The following is a 15,849-nucleotide window of genomic DNA, read 5'->3' on the forward strand; positions in this document are numbered from 1 at the left end:
CCTCTGATGTACTCATTCCTGATCCTATCCTTCCTGGTCACTCCCAGAGAGAACCTCAGCATCTTCATCTCTGCTACCTCCAGCTCTGTCTCCTGTCTTTTCCTCAGTGACACTGTCTCTACACCAAACAACATCGCTGGTCTCACCAAAGTTTTGTACACCTTTCCTTTCATTTTAGCTGAAACTCTTCTATCACACATCACACCTGACACTTTCCTCCACCCGTTCCATCCTGCCTGGACACGCTTCTTCACCTCTTTTCCACACTCTCCATTGCTCTGGACTGTTGACTCTAAGTACTTCAAATCCTCCACCTTCTTGATCTCTTCTCCCTCTAACCTCACTCTTCCACTTGGGTCCCTCTCATTCACACACATGCACTCTGTCTTACTGCGGCTAACCTTCATTCCTCTCCTTTCCAGGACAAACCTCCACCTCTCTAGCTTCTCCTCCACCTGTTCCCTGCTCTCACTACTGATCACAATGTCATCTGCAAACATCATCGTCCATGGAGATTCCTGTCTAACCTCGTCTGTCAGCCTGTCCATCACCATAGCAACAAGAAGGGGCTCAGAGCTGATCCCTGATGCAGTCCCACCACATTAGTTATAGTTTTCCAGTCATCTGGAAGCACCTCCTGGCCACCCAGAGCCTGTCTCTTTACTAAAAGTCATGCAACACTCTCTCTTTTTCAGCTTCCACCATTTCGTCTTCTGCTCTGCCTTTGCCCTCTTGATCTTCCTCACCACCAGAGTCATCCTACACACCACCATCCTATGCTGTTTGGCTACACTCTCACCTACCACTACTTTGCAGTCACTGATCTTCTTCAGATTACACCGTCTACACAAGATGTAGTCTACCTGTGTGCTCCTACCTCCACTCTTATAGGTCACCCTATGTTCCTGCCTCTTCTGGAAGAAAGTATTCACTACAGCCATTTCCATCCTTTTTGCAAAGTCAACTACCATCTGTCCTTCTGCGTTCCTCTCCTGGATACCAAACCTGCCCATCACATCCTCATCACCTCTGTTTCCTGCACCAACATATCCATTGAAGTCTGCACCAATGACAACTCTCTCACTTCTAGGCATGCTCTGCATCACTTCATCAAAGTCCAACCAGAATGTCTCCTTCTCCTCCAGCTCACATCCTACCTGTGGAGCATACCCACTAACAACATTGAACATCACACCTTCTATTTCTAGCTTCAGACTCATCACTCTATCTGACACTCTTTTTACCTCCAGGACATTCCTAACAAACTCCTCCTTCAAGATAACTCCTACTACATTTCTCTTCCCATCTATACCATGATAGAACAACTTGAACCCTGCTCCTAAACTTCTAGCCTTGCTACCTTTCCACCTGGTCTCCTGGACACACAGTATGTCTACCTTCCTCCTCTGCATCATGTCAACCAACTCTCTACCTTTTCCTGTCATAGTTCCAACATTCAACGTCCCTACTCTCAGTCCTATACTCTTGGTGTTCCTCTTCTCTTTCTTCGAGCGAACACACTTTCCTCCTCTCCTTCTTCGACCAACAGTAATCCAATTTCCACCGGCGTCCTGTAGGTCAACAGTGCCGATGGCGGTCGTTGTTAATCCGGGCCTCGACCAATCCGGTATGGAAGTCATAGGTTTGATTCGCATCTTTGATTTGGCAAAAGTTTTACGCTGGATGCCCTTCCTGACGCAACCCACTGTATTAATCTGGGCTTGGGACCGGCACAATAAGACACTGGCTTGTGTCCTCTTGCGGCTACATTGTTCCATGAAATACTTGACGTGTCCAAAATTGTTGTAGAGCTCCCACTACTGAAGAGACTCTGTTGTACTGATCTCTGGTGTAGTAACAATTCCGTCTTTATTGCTCGTATTTCACCAACTCCTCTGCACTCCTGATCACCATTGTTTCCATCTGGTCCAGAGAAAGCCCCTTTGTTTTGATGAAGATCCTGCAGGTGTTGGTCCAGGTGTTGTCGATCAGTCCATTCTTCTTCAGTTGTCGAGCTTTTTTAGCAATATCAGCATTCTTTTTAGTGAGATTCTCATTAATGGAGACATTTTCTCCTTTCAGTTTGAAGCCTTGTTTCAGAAGAGCAATCTTGTGTTTACGATTGTTGAATTTTATCAGCACTGCAGGTGATCTCCTACCTCCAGATGGTAATGGGTAACATGTCTCAATCTGGTCCGGATCTATAGTTATCTCCAGATCCCTCAGTTGAGAACTCACTTGTTGCTCCAGAGTCTCGATGTCAGCACTGTGCTGAGTTTCATCTCCCCTGGACACAGCATTTCTTTAATTCCTCAGCTTGGTTTTAATTCCAGTGATGATCACATCATTCATACGAATGATTTGTTCCAATCATCCATTCTTTGTTGTCCCTGTTCTGAGACAACAATTCTTCGGTCTTTTTCATCCACGTCTTTCTGCATTTTCTTCGTTTCGTCCTTCATTTCTTCCACGGCATCTAGCACCGGTTTTAGCTTTTCTCCAACTTTTTATCAAAGTCACTCCTTCACTTATCAAAGTCGCTCTTTAACTTGTTCTTTAACTCTTTCATAGAAGAGACCATCTAGTCTTGAGTATCCTCCGATTTTCCTCAACCTCTGCTCATTTTGCAGAGAACCAGTGAGAGTCAGTCGGTATAAGTTAGAGAGATAGCGACAACAGGAGACAGAAGAAAGACGTCTGCTCCCGCTGAGAGCCAGAAGTGCTCTCTTTCAAGGACAACAGAGAAGAGAAGAGGTTAATGACTTGTTGGCAGGTCTGTTTTTACTCATAGCTGATCAGTGATCAGAAATTAGTGGTGCTGCAGTGAAAGCCAGATACTTTTATTGGTAAATGGAATTGCACTGCCTTCAAAACAATTTAGTGAGGTTGAATTTGTGGCGACAGCTGAAAACTGCAGAGATTTTGTGCCCTGAAAAGTGTCAGACTTTCACAAATATCAGCCTGACAAGAAACACGTTTGCAGACTGGATTTGTGACCTTTTAGCAGGTTTGGAGAGCCATTTGAAGCACAAAGTAGAGCCATTTATTGTAAGTTGCAACTGATGAAAGTGTGAACATTGCAGGTGTTGTGCGACAGGCCGTAGTGATCCCTGGAGTTTACACTTTGACTGCCACAGAGATGGTGGAGTTGGTGATGACGGCTACCACAAAGGCAGCTGATGTGTTCACGGCCCCACTATATTTTTCTACTACTACAACAACTAACTACCAGTGTGTGCTATAATGGACTAATCCCTATGGGGATTAATACACTTGACTAAAATTAAATGAGGTGTTTGATACGTAGAACAGTTGTATTTTTAAGCCCAGACAGGCTGTGACTTCAGGTTTTGTGCCTTTGTAGATACACCGAGACAGAGTTTGGATCACTGAAGCATTGTGTTGTGTCAAGCGGATTGTTTATTTATTTACTGTTTATTTTATCATGTATTTGTACTATTTTGGACCAAACCAAAACTAAATGAAACAATCTGTAGTTGACATCAGACCTCTAATCACTGGCAAGACCAGATAATGGAATGACACCTTCAGTTCCATAATTTAGAATAAAATTAGAATTTTATCAGTAAAAAAATCAGATGAGATTTCATTTACTGCCGTCAGTCACCTCGGGTTCTGAGGGAGGTGTTTTCACAACGGAAGTGCAACTTTGTGAATCAGACCTGAGTGCTGCAAGAGGAAAGCAGCTGGAGAGAGCAGGTTATGTGCCGGTTTAAAAGGATTGAATGAACAGAAAACACATTTGGGTTACCAAACAGGGACGAATAGAAGTTAGAGAAAAAATCTGTAGCTTTCAAAGTAACATCAATGGGTTTAAATAAGGAGGGGAACAGAGACCAAAAAGCAGATACAGTAATCTGTCGTTAGTCACGGTTAACGCGTTCCAGGACCCGCAAAAATGAAATTCCGCAATACAGTGACGAACTATTTATGTTATTATTTACGGTGATTTAAACATTTCTGTTCCCTCCCCACACTGATATTAAACCTCCTTCTATCTGTATTACCTTTTCCCACTCTCTGGTAGACTGTTTAGAGCACTTTTTAGTGTTTCTTTAATACATGGAATCGTGACACGTGCCTTGAGTCTCGGAACCCAGTGCACCTCTGGATGCTGTCAGCCAATAGCATGCACGTGAGGTATCACGTGACTACCGACCAAAGTCCGCGATGTAGTGAATCTAGCATCTAGAGGCACGAATACGAACAGGGATTACTGTACAATAAAACATCAGAATTCTTTCATGGTCCATATGAGGTAACTGAAGTAGCAGAGGCAGCGCTAGCAGTAGCATGCTAGATGTAGCATGCTAGCAGCAGCACACTAGCAGTAGCATGATAGAAGTAACGTAAATACAGTAGTATGCTAGCAATAGCATGCTACGAGTAGTATGTTACCAGTAGCACACTAGCAGCAGCACGCTAGCAGTAGCATGCTAACAGTTGCACACTAGCAGTAGCACGCTAGAAGTAAAATGCTAGTAGCAGCATGCTAATAGTAGGATGCTAGCAGTAACATGCTAACATTATCACACTAGCAGTAGCATGCTAGCAGTAAAACGCTAGCAGCACCATGCTAGCAGTAGCACGCTAACAGTAGGATGCTAGCAGTAGCATGCTAAAAGTAGCATGCTAGCAATAGCATGCTAACAGTAGCTTGCTAGAAGTAGCATGCTAGCAGTAGCATGCTAGCAGTGGCATGCTAAAAGTAGCATGCTAGCAGCAGTGGTTGTACTCACTCTCTGTATGTCGGTGCTGAGCTGCAGCAGCGTTGGGGAGGCCGTCGCTGTGAGGGTGTCTGTTCCTCTAACAGGAGAGTTCAGACTCACGTAGGCCACGGCGCTGCTCGCTAGAACAACGTTGTTCTCCTGAGGACACACACACACACACACACACACACACACACACACACACACACACACACACACACACACACACACACACACACACACACACACACACACACACAATAAAGAAGTCATTAACACTCACAATAATCATATATCTGTAATTACTGTCATCTCACTCATCAAATTTTCATTATGACCATATCTCAACACCACAGAAAGTATCATTTCTAATTCTAAGGATCATTTTCCTGTCTCCCTCCAATAATGATATTTTATGTTACCGTTGCCTGCAATGTAATGTAATCTCATTTAAAATCATCAAATTAACAGCGAAGTGTCTGAGCGCTCATCTTTTTGTTCAATTAGGTATAAATCAGTTTGGAGTGCACAAACACATTTTTTATTAAGGAATAAATATATTTATACTAATTATCTAATAATTTGTCAAAAGTGCCGATTTATGTGACAATGACCAACCATAACGGAGAACCTATCAACCCCAGAATATGCCCTGACCGAACAGCAGCTGCAGCAGCTTGTTCTTCACCCTCTGATCGGCCCGGTGTGTTTCTCTCCTCTTCTTCCACGTTTTGCGAGTCAGGCATGTCTTTATGTGCCGGTAACTTCTGCTGCCTGACGTTAATATCAATACTATTAAAATAAACATACAGATAGAGAGACTGGGATGTTGATCACCTCCGTGGAGCCTGGATGAGGTAGTGATGATCGGTCAAAAACTGCACAACCACTTTTAAGGAATGATTCCTCTGGAAAGCAAGCTGCAACTAAATAACCTGGCCTTCAGTCATGTTAAGAGTGGGAGTATTTCAGAGTACTGCATGTCATCGCCTACATCTACAACCTTTCCTCACTGGCTGCAGCTTGTTGACTGCAGAGTGCTGCTGCTGCTCAGGTGGCACAATGTGGATCCACAGTCTACAAATACTTTTTTTTAATCATTTCAGTAAATCAGCAATTCTGTCATATCTACTCTGATAATCTGTTCTGCAAATCTATTGCAGAGATAGATCCTTTTCTTTGACCCAGCCTGAAGGTTCCTTGTTAAGGCTGTCTTTGGTCTTTCCTCACTCAGTAGATTGTCCTGTGCTTGGTGACTCTTCCCCTCCTCATTGTACCCGATAATTTCCAGCAGTGAGCCTCCCCACAAGAAAAACACAGTGGTCCTGCCTGGTTTCCTGCACAGCAGTAAGTTGGTGTCTAATATCTGAAGCCCAAACTTCACTGATAAGGTCAATATGACTTAACAGCCAAACAGAGAGTGTCTTCAATCCAGCACTCCATTAGGGGAATGATCATGCAAACATGCAAACTCTCTGCTCTGTGTGGAGTTTGCATGTTCTCCCTGTGTCTCTGTAGGTTCTCTCTGGGTTCTCCGGCTTCCTCCCACCTCCAGAAACATACACTTCAGGTTGATTGACCGGTCTCACATTGACTGTAAGAGTGAGTGTGTGCGTGCAAGGTAGTCTGGTTGTATGTGGCTCCATGGTGTACTGGTGTCTCGCCCGGGGTGTACCCTGCCTAACCCTAACCCTAACCCTACTCTACCCTAACCCTACTCTACCCTAACCCTACTCTACCCTAACCCTACTCTACCCTAGCCCTACTCTACCCTAACCCTAACCCTATTCTACCCTAACCCTGTGACTGTGTGCGTGCGAGGTAGTCTGGCTGTATGTGGCTCCATGGTGCACTGGTGTCACGCCCAGGGTGTACCCTACCTAACCCTAACCCTACTCTACCTTAACCCTACTCTACCCTAACCCTAGCCCTAACCTTACTCTACCCTAACCCTAACCCTACCCTAACCCTAACTCTAACCCTACTCTTACCCCTCCCCTAACCCAAGTCCGCTGGGACAGGCTCCAGCAACCCTGTGACCCAGAGAGCGTATGAAGTGGGTATTGAAAGTGAATGAAAGACATTTGTAAGCACCGCCCCTTAAGTAACTGCACTGGCTCCGAGTTAATTACCACATCCATTACTTCCATTAGTCCTAATCAATAGGTCTCTCCATGCGTTAGACCGTTCCAACCAGTCCAGTCTGTGCATTCCTACAAACCCTGTCATCAACGTGTTGCAGTGTTGACCCTCTGGGTTTAAACCAATGCAGGTTTGGTGCTTCTCTCAAATTTTATAATTCAGATGCAACAATTGAGAACAGCCTCTGTTGACTCTCTATCCATCTATCTATCTACAGTATTCTGGCTCTTAGCTGCTTAGTTTTCCTCAATGTAGGCATAGAACTGTATTATGGTGTGAAGTAACACATCTGCTGCCACTATGTACAGTACTTCTACTATATACATTACTTTTTGTTTGGTTGTCTTTAATCTGACTCAGCTCAAACCATTAGCCTTCTTACCCGTAAGCGTTTGGTAAAGCAGCTCTAGCTCTCACTGACCTTTCCCCACTCATAGGACCCAATGCCCCCCAGGGCTGAACCTCCCCAGGAGCAAAAGACAGTGGTGCGGTCAGGAACCCATCCTTGTTTGGTCTGCTCTGTCAGGGCAGCGATGAGCTGGTTCATAATAGCTGAAGCCCCTCCACCTTGGTTGCTGTCATGGCGACTGCCAACCAGCACGTAGCGATCTGAAAAACCATAGAAACCCTTTTTCAAACAAATAAATACATAAATAAATACTAAATAAACACAGAAGGACTTTTGTTTGAGATTTTAAATTTGTGGTTAGTCAGCAAACACAGAGAGAGAGAGGTTGTTTGAAGTCGCATGATAAGTTATAAACGTAATTAAAAATCTAATTCTGTATTCATCTCTAAATACATAAAATAAAATTGTGTGATGCTACAGCTCAGTAAAAGTGGCACAAAATAATCCTCTTCCATGCACACACTCAGACAGGCACAGATAAACATGAGCGCTCCAGGCTTCTTTGTACGCCTCACACTCTCTACAAGGACAGAGAGTGGAGAATGGATGCACAACATGGTTTCCTGCAGGCAAGAAGAAGAACAGAGCGAAGCTCCTCACTCAACACGGGGCGCTGATGACTTTGTTTGAGAAAAGAGGTGCTTAGAGAAGCCTGCTAGCTTAGCCGCACAAGCTGACAACATGTTATTGCACAGCTTCCAGGGTAAATCAACCATTACTGTAAACTGCTTTGAATCAGTCAAATGTGAAAGTGCAATTTCCTCTATTTCTTTAATGCAATACGTGGTTCTATTTATTGTTCTACAGGGATTAACACACTGCAAATTAAATGAAGCATTTATAAGAAAACCATAATACAACATTGTGTTCTCGCTGCCCTCAGGCCCGGACAAATCATTAGCGGTTCAGCAGGCACTGACTAAGGCTTGTGGAAGTCACTGGTGGGATTTTATTTAGCTGGGGTTAATGTCAGAAGCAGAACAGTTTGCATTCAAAAGTCATGTACAGTTGGGATGCAGTGGCCACTCTTGGTATTTTGTTCTCACTGAAATCAAAATAATTCCCACTTGCTTTTCAGTCCATTTGTAATGCAATTAAATGTCTCATCAATAAACTGAATCATTCAATGATTAAATTGAGAGGCCCTGCCTTATGGGTGTTCTATGAAGGTCTGTGTCCATTCAGACGCCCATCCCGAATGACTGAATATAGTATTTATTAACTTTATTATAAATACTAGAAATTATGTTAAATTAGGAAACAATAATTTCCTATGATTTGAAAAGCTCAGGTCCAACGGTCAAGCCGGGACCAATCACAGAAGGCCAGAGAAATAAAAACTCCTCTACTAATCCTGAACTGTTCGCACTGTCCCAACATTTCCAGGGCAGAAAAAGTGACATCTGGACAATTTTTAATGATATTTTTTATGAATTTGGCTTCAGTATGGATCTATAGACTGAGTCGATGACATTTCTTTTCAGAGCTCCTTATGGAGTTCCTTCTAATATTAAACTAACCTAGAAAGCAATGCAGACCAAAGAAGTAGCGCTGAGAACCCTGCCTCACATGGGTTTTTAACTGTATGTTAAAGTAAAGCATTCATTTCATCATTGTTTGCACATACAGATTTATCCAAAATAGTCATTTCTGAGAGCTAGCAAATTTAAAACCCTTGGAACTGTGCATAAATATTAATTTTGTTTCAGGGAGATATACTGGTGTGGAACAGACATATGATCAAACGCCAACAACCAGTTAAAGTGTCGCTCCTCCCAGAGATTTGTGGTTCATATTATGTGCTTTAGTGGGCCATTATGGCTGCCTAATATCACACTGTAAATCAGCTGGGTAATTTTCCACCACTGACTGGGCAGGACAGGTAGAGTAGAGAAACACTGGTACAGCTAGAGGGAGAGGAGGACTGTGGAAGAGAGGCAAGGACAAGAACAAGGGTGTCCTCCGCAGAATGACAATTAAAAAGGATAAGGGCAAAGCCAGCTGAGCAGAAGGGACCGGGCTGCCGTTTAAACATTAAAGACACATCATATATTTGGAACTGTCCTGAGCTGACACCACACCGGAGGCCTGGCAATGGAGGAAAGAGCAGATCCGTCTGAAGCACATCCCAGTTTTTCACTTCCAGAACATTTTAGGCATTTCTTTGTGGATAATTTGAGTGTCTTGTTCATTAGTCACTCATGAAATGAATTGGTCATAATGAGGACGATCTGACTTGAAATAAAGGAGTCATGGTCTGCACTGGGATTTCAATTTTGAGTGGGCCAAAGTCAAGTTGTCTCGGCCTATTAATAGTTTTGTTTAAGTTCGTACGGTTTCCATTCCTTTGGAGGTTTCCAACTTGCTCTGTCGTTGGTCCAGATGTCACGCGTGAGAGTAGCAGAACAGATGTCAACCATTGTTTTCATCCTTACTGTTTACCTATGTATTGATTTTAGTCTAACATAAGGTACTGAGCTACCGAGACAACATGGCATGCTTTAAGGACAAACCTTTTAACATCTGTACCCACCTGGGTTCCTCTTTCCTTTCAGGTATCCCAAAACATTGTAGATTTTCTTGTAGGACAGTTGGTTTCTGACAGTCAGAGTGATCTTCTTTCGTTCTAGATTAAAAGGAAAATCAGATTTTGAGTCGTCACATTGGTAAAGAAATACCATTTTCAAACTCCCTTTATAGAATTAATACAGTTTTCCTAGTTTGACTTTATTTGTGTGATATTAAATCCTCGTTTGTGGCTGCTGTCCTGAAACCGGAGGATACTGTTCTTGGTTTGGTAATCGCCCAGAGAGAGTCGGTATGAGAGTGAAACCAGATGCCTCCGGGGCTCCGTCAGAGATGCTGCTGACTGCAACAAAGCAAACAAATCAGTGGAAAGTGCTGCTAAATTAGAGTCTTCCTCAGTGTGAGACGCCTCGTATTAAAAAGCACACGAATCAAATGGAGGGTGCAGAGTTGAACCAACAGGTTAGTTTTTACACAGCACTGATTCTACCCTTCACTCTGTTCCATACATGTGATTATATCTCAGCTCCTCCTCCTGCTGATTATGTTTATATGCTAATAATATGCCACAAAAATGTTGGGTAGGAGACAGCAGCACTGCTTTTATTGCTTCCATATGCAATTTTCTTCAGTTAAGATGATGTTTCATCATTTTACTCCATGTAAGTCTGAAGTAAGATGCGTGAGCAGTTTGACTTTTCCATTAAAGACAGCAAATGAAATATATTGACAGAGTATTTTGCTCAATGTGAAGGTTTCCCGCTATGCTGTTTAAGAAAAACTCAGTTCCTTCCACAAACCCAGAATGAAAATGTGGAAATGTTGAACAGTCCACCCAAAATTATAAAACTAATACTAATAATAACCAATGCATTAATGATTCCAGTAGGGAAATTACTTTTTTTCCACTATACATATTCACACACACATATATCATACAGCTCTCATGTGGGGTGCACCATGAGCAGCTTGTGAGGGGGCGATGTCTTGGTCAAGGGCACCTCGGCAGTGCTCAAGAGGTTAACTGACACCTCCCACTGCCAGCTCCCAGTGCAAATGTTTTGAGCCGGTGACCATCCGGTCCCCAGCCCAAGGCTTAGTGGACTCAGCTACTGTCTGCCCAAATTAAAATTCTCATGTTACGTACTCTCCCTCATGATAATACGCAGATTTATGTAGTTTCTTATTCTTCATACTGTTTCTGTAGCTTTACAGCAAAATGATGTTACAACATTCTCTGAAACAACATAAGAAGATTTTAATCACAAAAAACCCAGATCCATTTACTGTAGGTTGTACAGCATGAGACCTGAGATCCCAGATTGATTAAAAATTGTTTACACACTTTTGAAAACTTAAAATGTTCTGTGACATGACGTAGTGAACACATGTCTAAGTAAGGTCAGCCAGTCTACACACCTCTTGGTTTTTGGCCCCCCAGGCAGACTGCGTTAAGCTTAGAGGCAAACATTTAGGGTTTAGCTACATGTTATCTGTTCCAGTCACTTTGGGATCTCTGGTTTTCACTTTTCAGTAGGATTGATATGTGCACGCTGGTTTTGGCATAGGTTGGTTTTTTCATGTTTTAAAACAAGTTCCCATCTTCATTCATTCATCATCAAATACCTGCTTCATCCACTGTTGTGGGTTGCTGGAGCCTATCCCCACTGACTGGGGGCTTGAGACAGGCTACAGTCCGAGTGCAACGCCAGTGCATCAGAGTCACAGGTGAACAGATTATATGCACGCAAACACTCACACCTATGGGCAATTTAGTATCATCAAATTGCCTGCACAGAGCAGGCAACTCCGCACAGGGCAGGACTCGAACCAGGAATTGCCTTGCTCTGCGGCGACAGCACCACCCACTGCGCCACAAGTTCCCATCTTCATCATCATCATCAAATTTTATTTACATAGCCCTTAATCATGGTAATAGACATTTCAAAGCACTTTAACAGGCAGAAAAACTCAACTGAACCCTCCAGAGCAAGCATAAGTGACAGCTGCAGGGTAAAACACCTTCTTTGAGGAAGAAACTCCGGGCAGGACCCAGACTCTTTTGGGCGGACATCTGCCTTGAGCGGTTGGGTGGAAAAGAAATTAAATGAAGTTGAGGACAGGGTCACAGATAGAGAGAGGCAGTTGTACTGGAAGTAATACTCCTGAAACGTTTTGTGGACTAAGAATATTTCCCTGACATTCCATTGGATTACGGTGAGTAAAAAATGTGGTGTTGAGTTAGAATGCTCTCTTACAATCAATCAATCAATTAAAAAAAAGATAGACAGGATTAGTTTACACCACCAGCTACTAGCATAGCCATGCTTCATCTAGTCTGACAAAAGAAAGCAGACACACTGACAGAGCAGTCACTGACGCTGTGTCTGCCAGCTCTGCTGCCTTGCTGGGTGGTTGTGAGCTCTAGGGGCGCTGGTGGTGGGACATCACAGGGAAATACAGATGTTGTGCCAGTGAAGATGTGAAGCAGAGGCTCAAGCTGTGTGTAGACAGAGGTCCCCTAAGTACAACACAGCCCGAACGAAACCCATTTCCCCCCACTCTGCACCATTTCTTCTGCATGTCCCCATCCTTCCTTTTTCTTTGCTATGTAATACATTTAAGAAATTCACTACCCATTCATCATATTTGACACTGGCACAAATGACTTTGGCTTTACAGCAGGGTTGGGTCATCTGGACAGTTTGGGTTTTCACGCTGCAGACGTATGCAGAGAGCAGTGGGGTGGATTTGTCATAGAGCAATTGTACTAGATGATGAATGGGTTTATAGATAGGACTGCCTCCACATTACGAGGTGATGATGACTTAAGTTTATGAAAATACACAGGTACTGAGGCAAGTGTCTGATTTTTATGATAGACAAAAAGGGAGAACATTTATTATTGTAGCTTCTACCTTCCTGAGAGATTGCATGACCTCTCTTTGGAAATGTCTCATATACTGTATATACAGTATATCTCAATGGTAGGATGGGTCCTGACTTGTAGACGTATCAGACTAAATTATATGAACAAAAGTGTTACGTTCAGTTTATCAGTTTATGTATTTATTTGTTTACCATTCCAAATGATAGAGTTGATGAATTATCTTGCAAACAGGAGTGTGACTTACCATACAGGCAATTCCGCAGTAACATGCAACACATTTGCATAGTTTAAACAAGATGTCTGTCTGCTCAAATGAATAGCACAACATATAGTATATTTTCTGAAAACATTAACAGAAATCAACAAGATATTTCTCCATCCATTTTCTTCCACTTGCAGCACATCTAGAAGGGGGTTCTAGACCGCCCTCTCCCTAGTAATGTCTTCCAGTTCTTCCTTGGGAATCCCCAGGCGCCTTCAGACCAGATAACCTATGTAATCCCTTTAATGACTTCCGAGTGCACCTCGAGTTTTTCTCCCAGTCAAACATTCACCAAAGTCTCCATAGGGAGGAATCCTAATTATATTCCTCTACAACCCTAGCTGGCTCTGCTCACTGCGAAGGAACCCTACTGCTTCTAGTAAGGTGTCCGTGTTAGGAAATTCACAGAAGTCCATCAAAAAGGCTCCAGTTATCCAGAAAATATTCTTTAAATTGAATTACTGTGGACATAAGAGCCAAAGGCAAAATGTTAAAGTTTGTCCTACAATACTGTGTAAGAAGATTCTATAGCCTTTACTTTACAAGGAATTGTATTTCATGTATGGACACGTCTACTGAAATGAAATTTTTTTATAGAATCTTCAAGTACATTTAGTTGGCAAAAAACTAGTGAAAATAAACAGACAAAAAAAAAATACCGACATACTGTTTTTATAGTTGAAAGAAACGTCCCCTAGTTTCTGCTATGTCATCATGCTATGTCATCACCACTTTAAAGGGTCCTATTATGAAAATCACATTTTTTCAGGTCTCTACATATACATAGTGGTCCAACTAACCCTACCAACTCCTACAATCTAGTAAACAAAGGCTTCATGCATGAATAAATATTTGGACTTTTAGGAATTCATGGCCCAGACTGAATCAAAACAATCAGATTTTGCTAGAGCGCAATTTGTGATGTAATAAATTGTGCTCTGTGATTGGACAGAGTGTTTCACGATATTGATTGTTTGACATGTCCAAGGGTGTGGTCATCCCCGAGGGGGAGTTCGTTCAGGCTACGGTAGCATTGTATGGTAACGTCCTAGCTCAGCGCTACACACTGAAAGGTCCTCACAAACTGTTGAAGTCAGCTAGCATTTGGCTAACTAATTAGCCCCGCTCTAGTCAGGTGTGTGTGTGTGTGTGTGTGTGTGTGTGTAGGGGGGGGGGGGTGTTCAGGCTATGGTAGCTGCTTCTGCTGCTCCAGCTGTGTTGTAAGAAGTCGAGGCCAAACCAGTAATCTGACTGAGATAGAAGTCACTGACTCTGCATCCATTACAGGATGTAATACCCCTGCATTTTCCTCACTGTAGGTTAGAGGATGCAGAATAGGGAAAATAGGGACGGCCCTCAACAGTCAGTTCAATGTGAAGTACTCAAACGCTTGAGATCGCGATAGTTTCGCTTCCTGTGATCTCTCATTGTTCGTGATGATTGTCGGGAAACAGCATACATCTTGTGTGTAAACATCTGTTGTCGTTGCTACTGTTTTTGTCCCATTTGCAAACAAAAAACAATGGTAAACATCTTTGCTCTACGCTCAGCGCAAATAAATCGACAGGTACCAACAAGAGAGACAAACACGTAGAAAATAAGAGCAAAATATGTAGTAGGTAGACGGAATATGTGGACGGAACGCTAGTTCGCGTGCGTTCATGCAAGCAAAGCGCATCTGAAAGCAAGGAGGGAGGGAGGTTTTGATAGAGGGGGTGGGAGTGTGGAGATAGAAAGTTCAGAAGCCACGCCCCATTAACACCGAGCGTTAGGGGGAGGAAGTGATTTTATCAATATTCAGTCAAAGAAATTGAGGATCACAGATAAATTTGGGGCAAGATATTTCAAATACAGTGTAGTTAGACGTCTGGCAGCTGAATGACATGAATTAAAAAAGCATAATATGGGACCTTAAAGTTTGTCGTATATACTGTGTACGAAGATACTTTAGCCTTTACAAGCAATTATATTAGAATGAAATGAAAATTTGTATAGAATCTTCAAGTACGTTTAGTTGGCAAAAAACTGGCGAAAATAAACAAACAAAAAAAACCTAATGAGATAATGTTTTTATATTTGAAAGAAACATCCCCTAGTATCTGCTATGTCATCACGATATGTCATTACCACTTTAAAATATCTCCTTGCAATGTCAGTATTTAAGTGAAATTATCACACTTAACTGCACCTGAAGGAAAGATTATCTGAGTGAGTTTGGTCAGAGAGTTTCATGAGCTGTCTTAGAGGGATTTCCGTATGAGGAACTTTCCTGAGAACCATTTACTCTGAGCAATGAAGTTTCCCAAGCCGGCTACTCCACAGCTGAGGTCCTTCCATAAATCTTAGGACACAAAATGCAGAATATATTGCTTATCCTGAGTTTAATTTGTTCAATGTGAATTTGTGAAGTTTCTAGTTTGGGATCATGAACATATATTTATCTATATAATTTGGGTGCCACTTTTTTTGAGCAATATGCATAAAAGACAACAAGAGCACGTCTTCATTCCATCCCATGTGTCTGAGGATGGCAGAGAGGCAGCAAAAGACCCAAAGCTCCCAAGACAATCTGCATGTATACGGGAAGGTCAGCACAAGGAGCTTGTTGAACATCTTAAGTGGGAATGCCCCTCAGACTAACAGGACATTTACAAAGGTGGACCGAATCAATAGATTTCTACTTTGAAGTAATAAAGGTAAAGAGTTGAAAAAGAGAACCTCAGCATTTAATCTAGAACAATGCTAGCCAGCAGATCAAAGCTTCTATGGTGGGAGGCATGAGACCCAGGTGACAACCACTGGCTGACAGTCTGGAATACGGAGTTTCATTTGCATGTTTTACTCATGTTTGGCTTCTTACGTCAGGGAACATTTGAAGCAGCAGGATGAA

At 42.6% G+C, this 15,849-nt stretch overlaps 1 protein-coding gene across 1 annotated transcript in view; it reads right to left on the reverse strand.

Annotated features, from left to right (window-relative positions):
- LOC137598558 (inactive N-acetylated-alpha-linked acidic dipeptidase-like protein 2) overlaps positions 1-15,849 on the reverse strand; it is a 428,247-nt gene that overhangs the window by 158,279 nt on the left and 254,119 nt on the right. The window contains exons 10-12 of the mRNA XM_068318829.1: positions 9,815-9,907; positions 7,294-7,481; positions 4,761-4,889 (exon numbers count right to left, since the gene is read on the reverse strand). Of these exons, the coding sequence (XP_068174930.1) occupies positions 4,761-4,889; positions 7,294-7,481; positions 9,815-9,907 (410 nt within the window). The remainder of the gene's footprint in view (positions 1-4,760; positions 4,890-7,293; positions 7,482-9,814; positions 9,908-15,849) is intronic.

Source organism: Antennarius striatus, chromosome 7, assembly GCF_040054535.1.
Source record: "Antennarius striatus isolate MH-2024 chromosome 7, ASM4005453v1, whole genome shotgun sequence".
NCBI lineage: Eukaryota > Metazoa > Chordata > Actinopteri > Lophiiformes > Antennariidae > Antennarius > Antennarius striatus.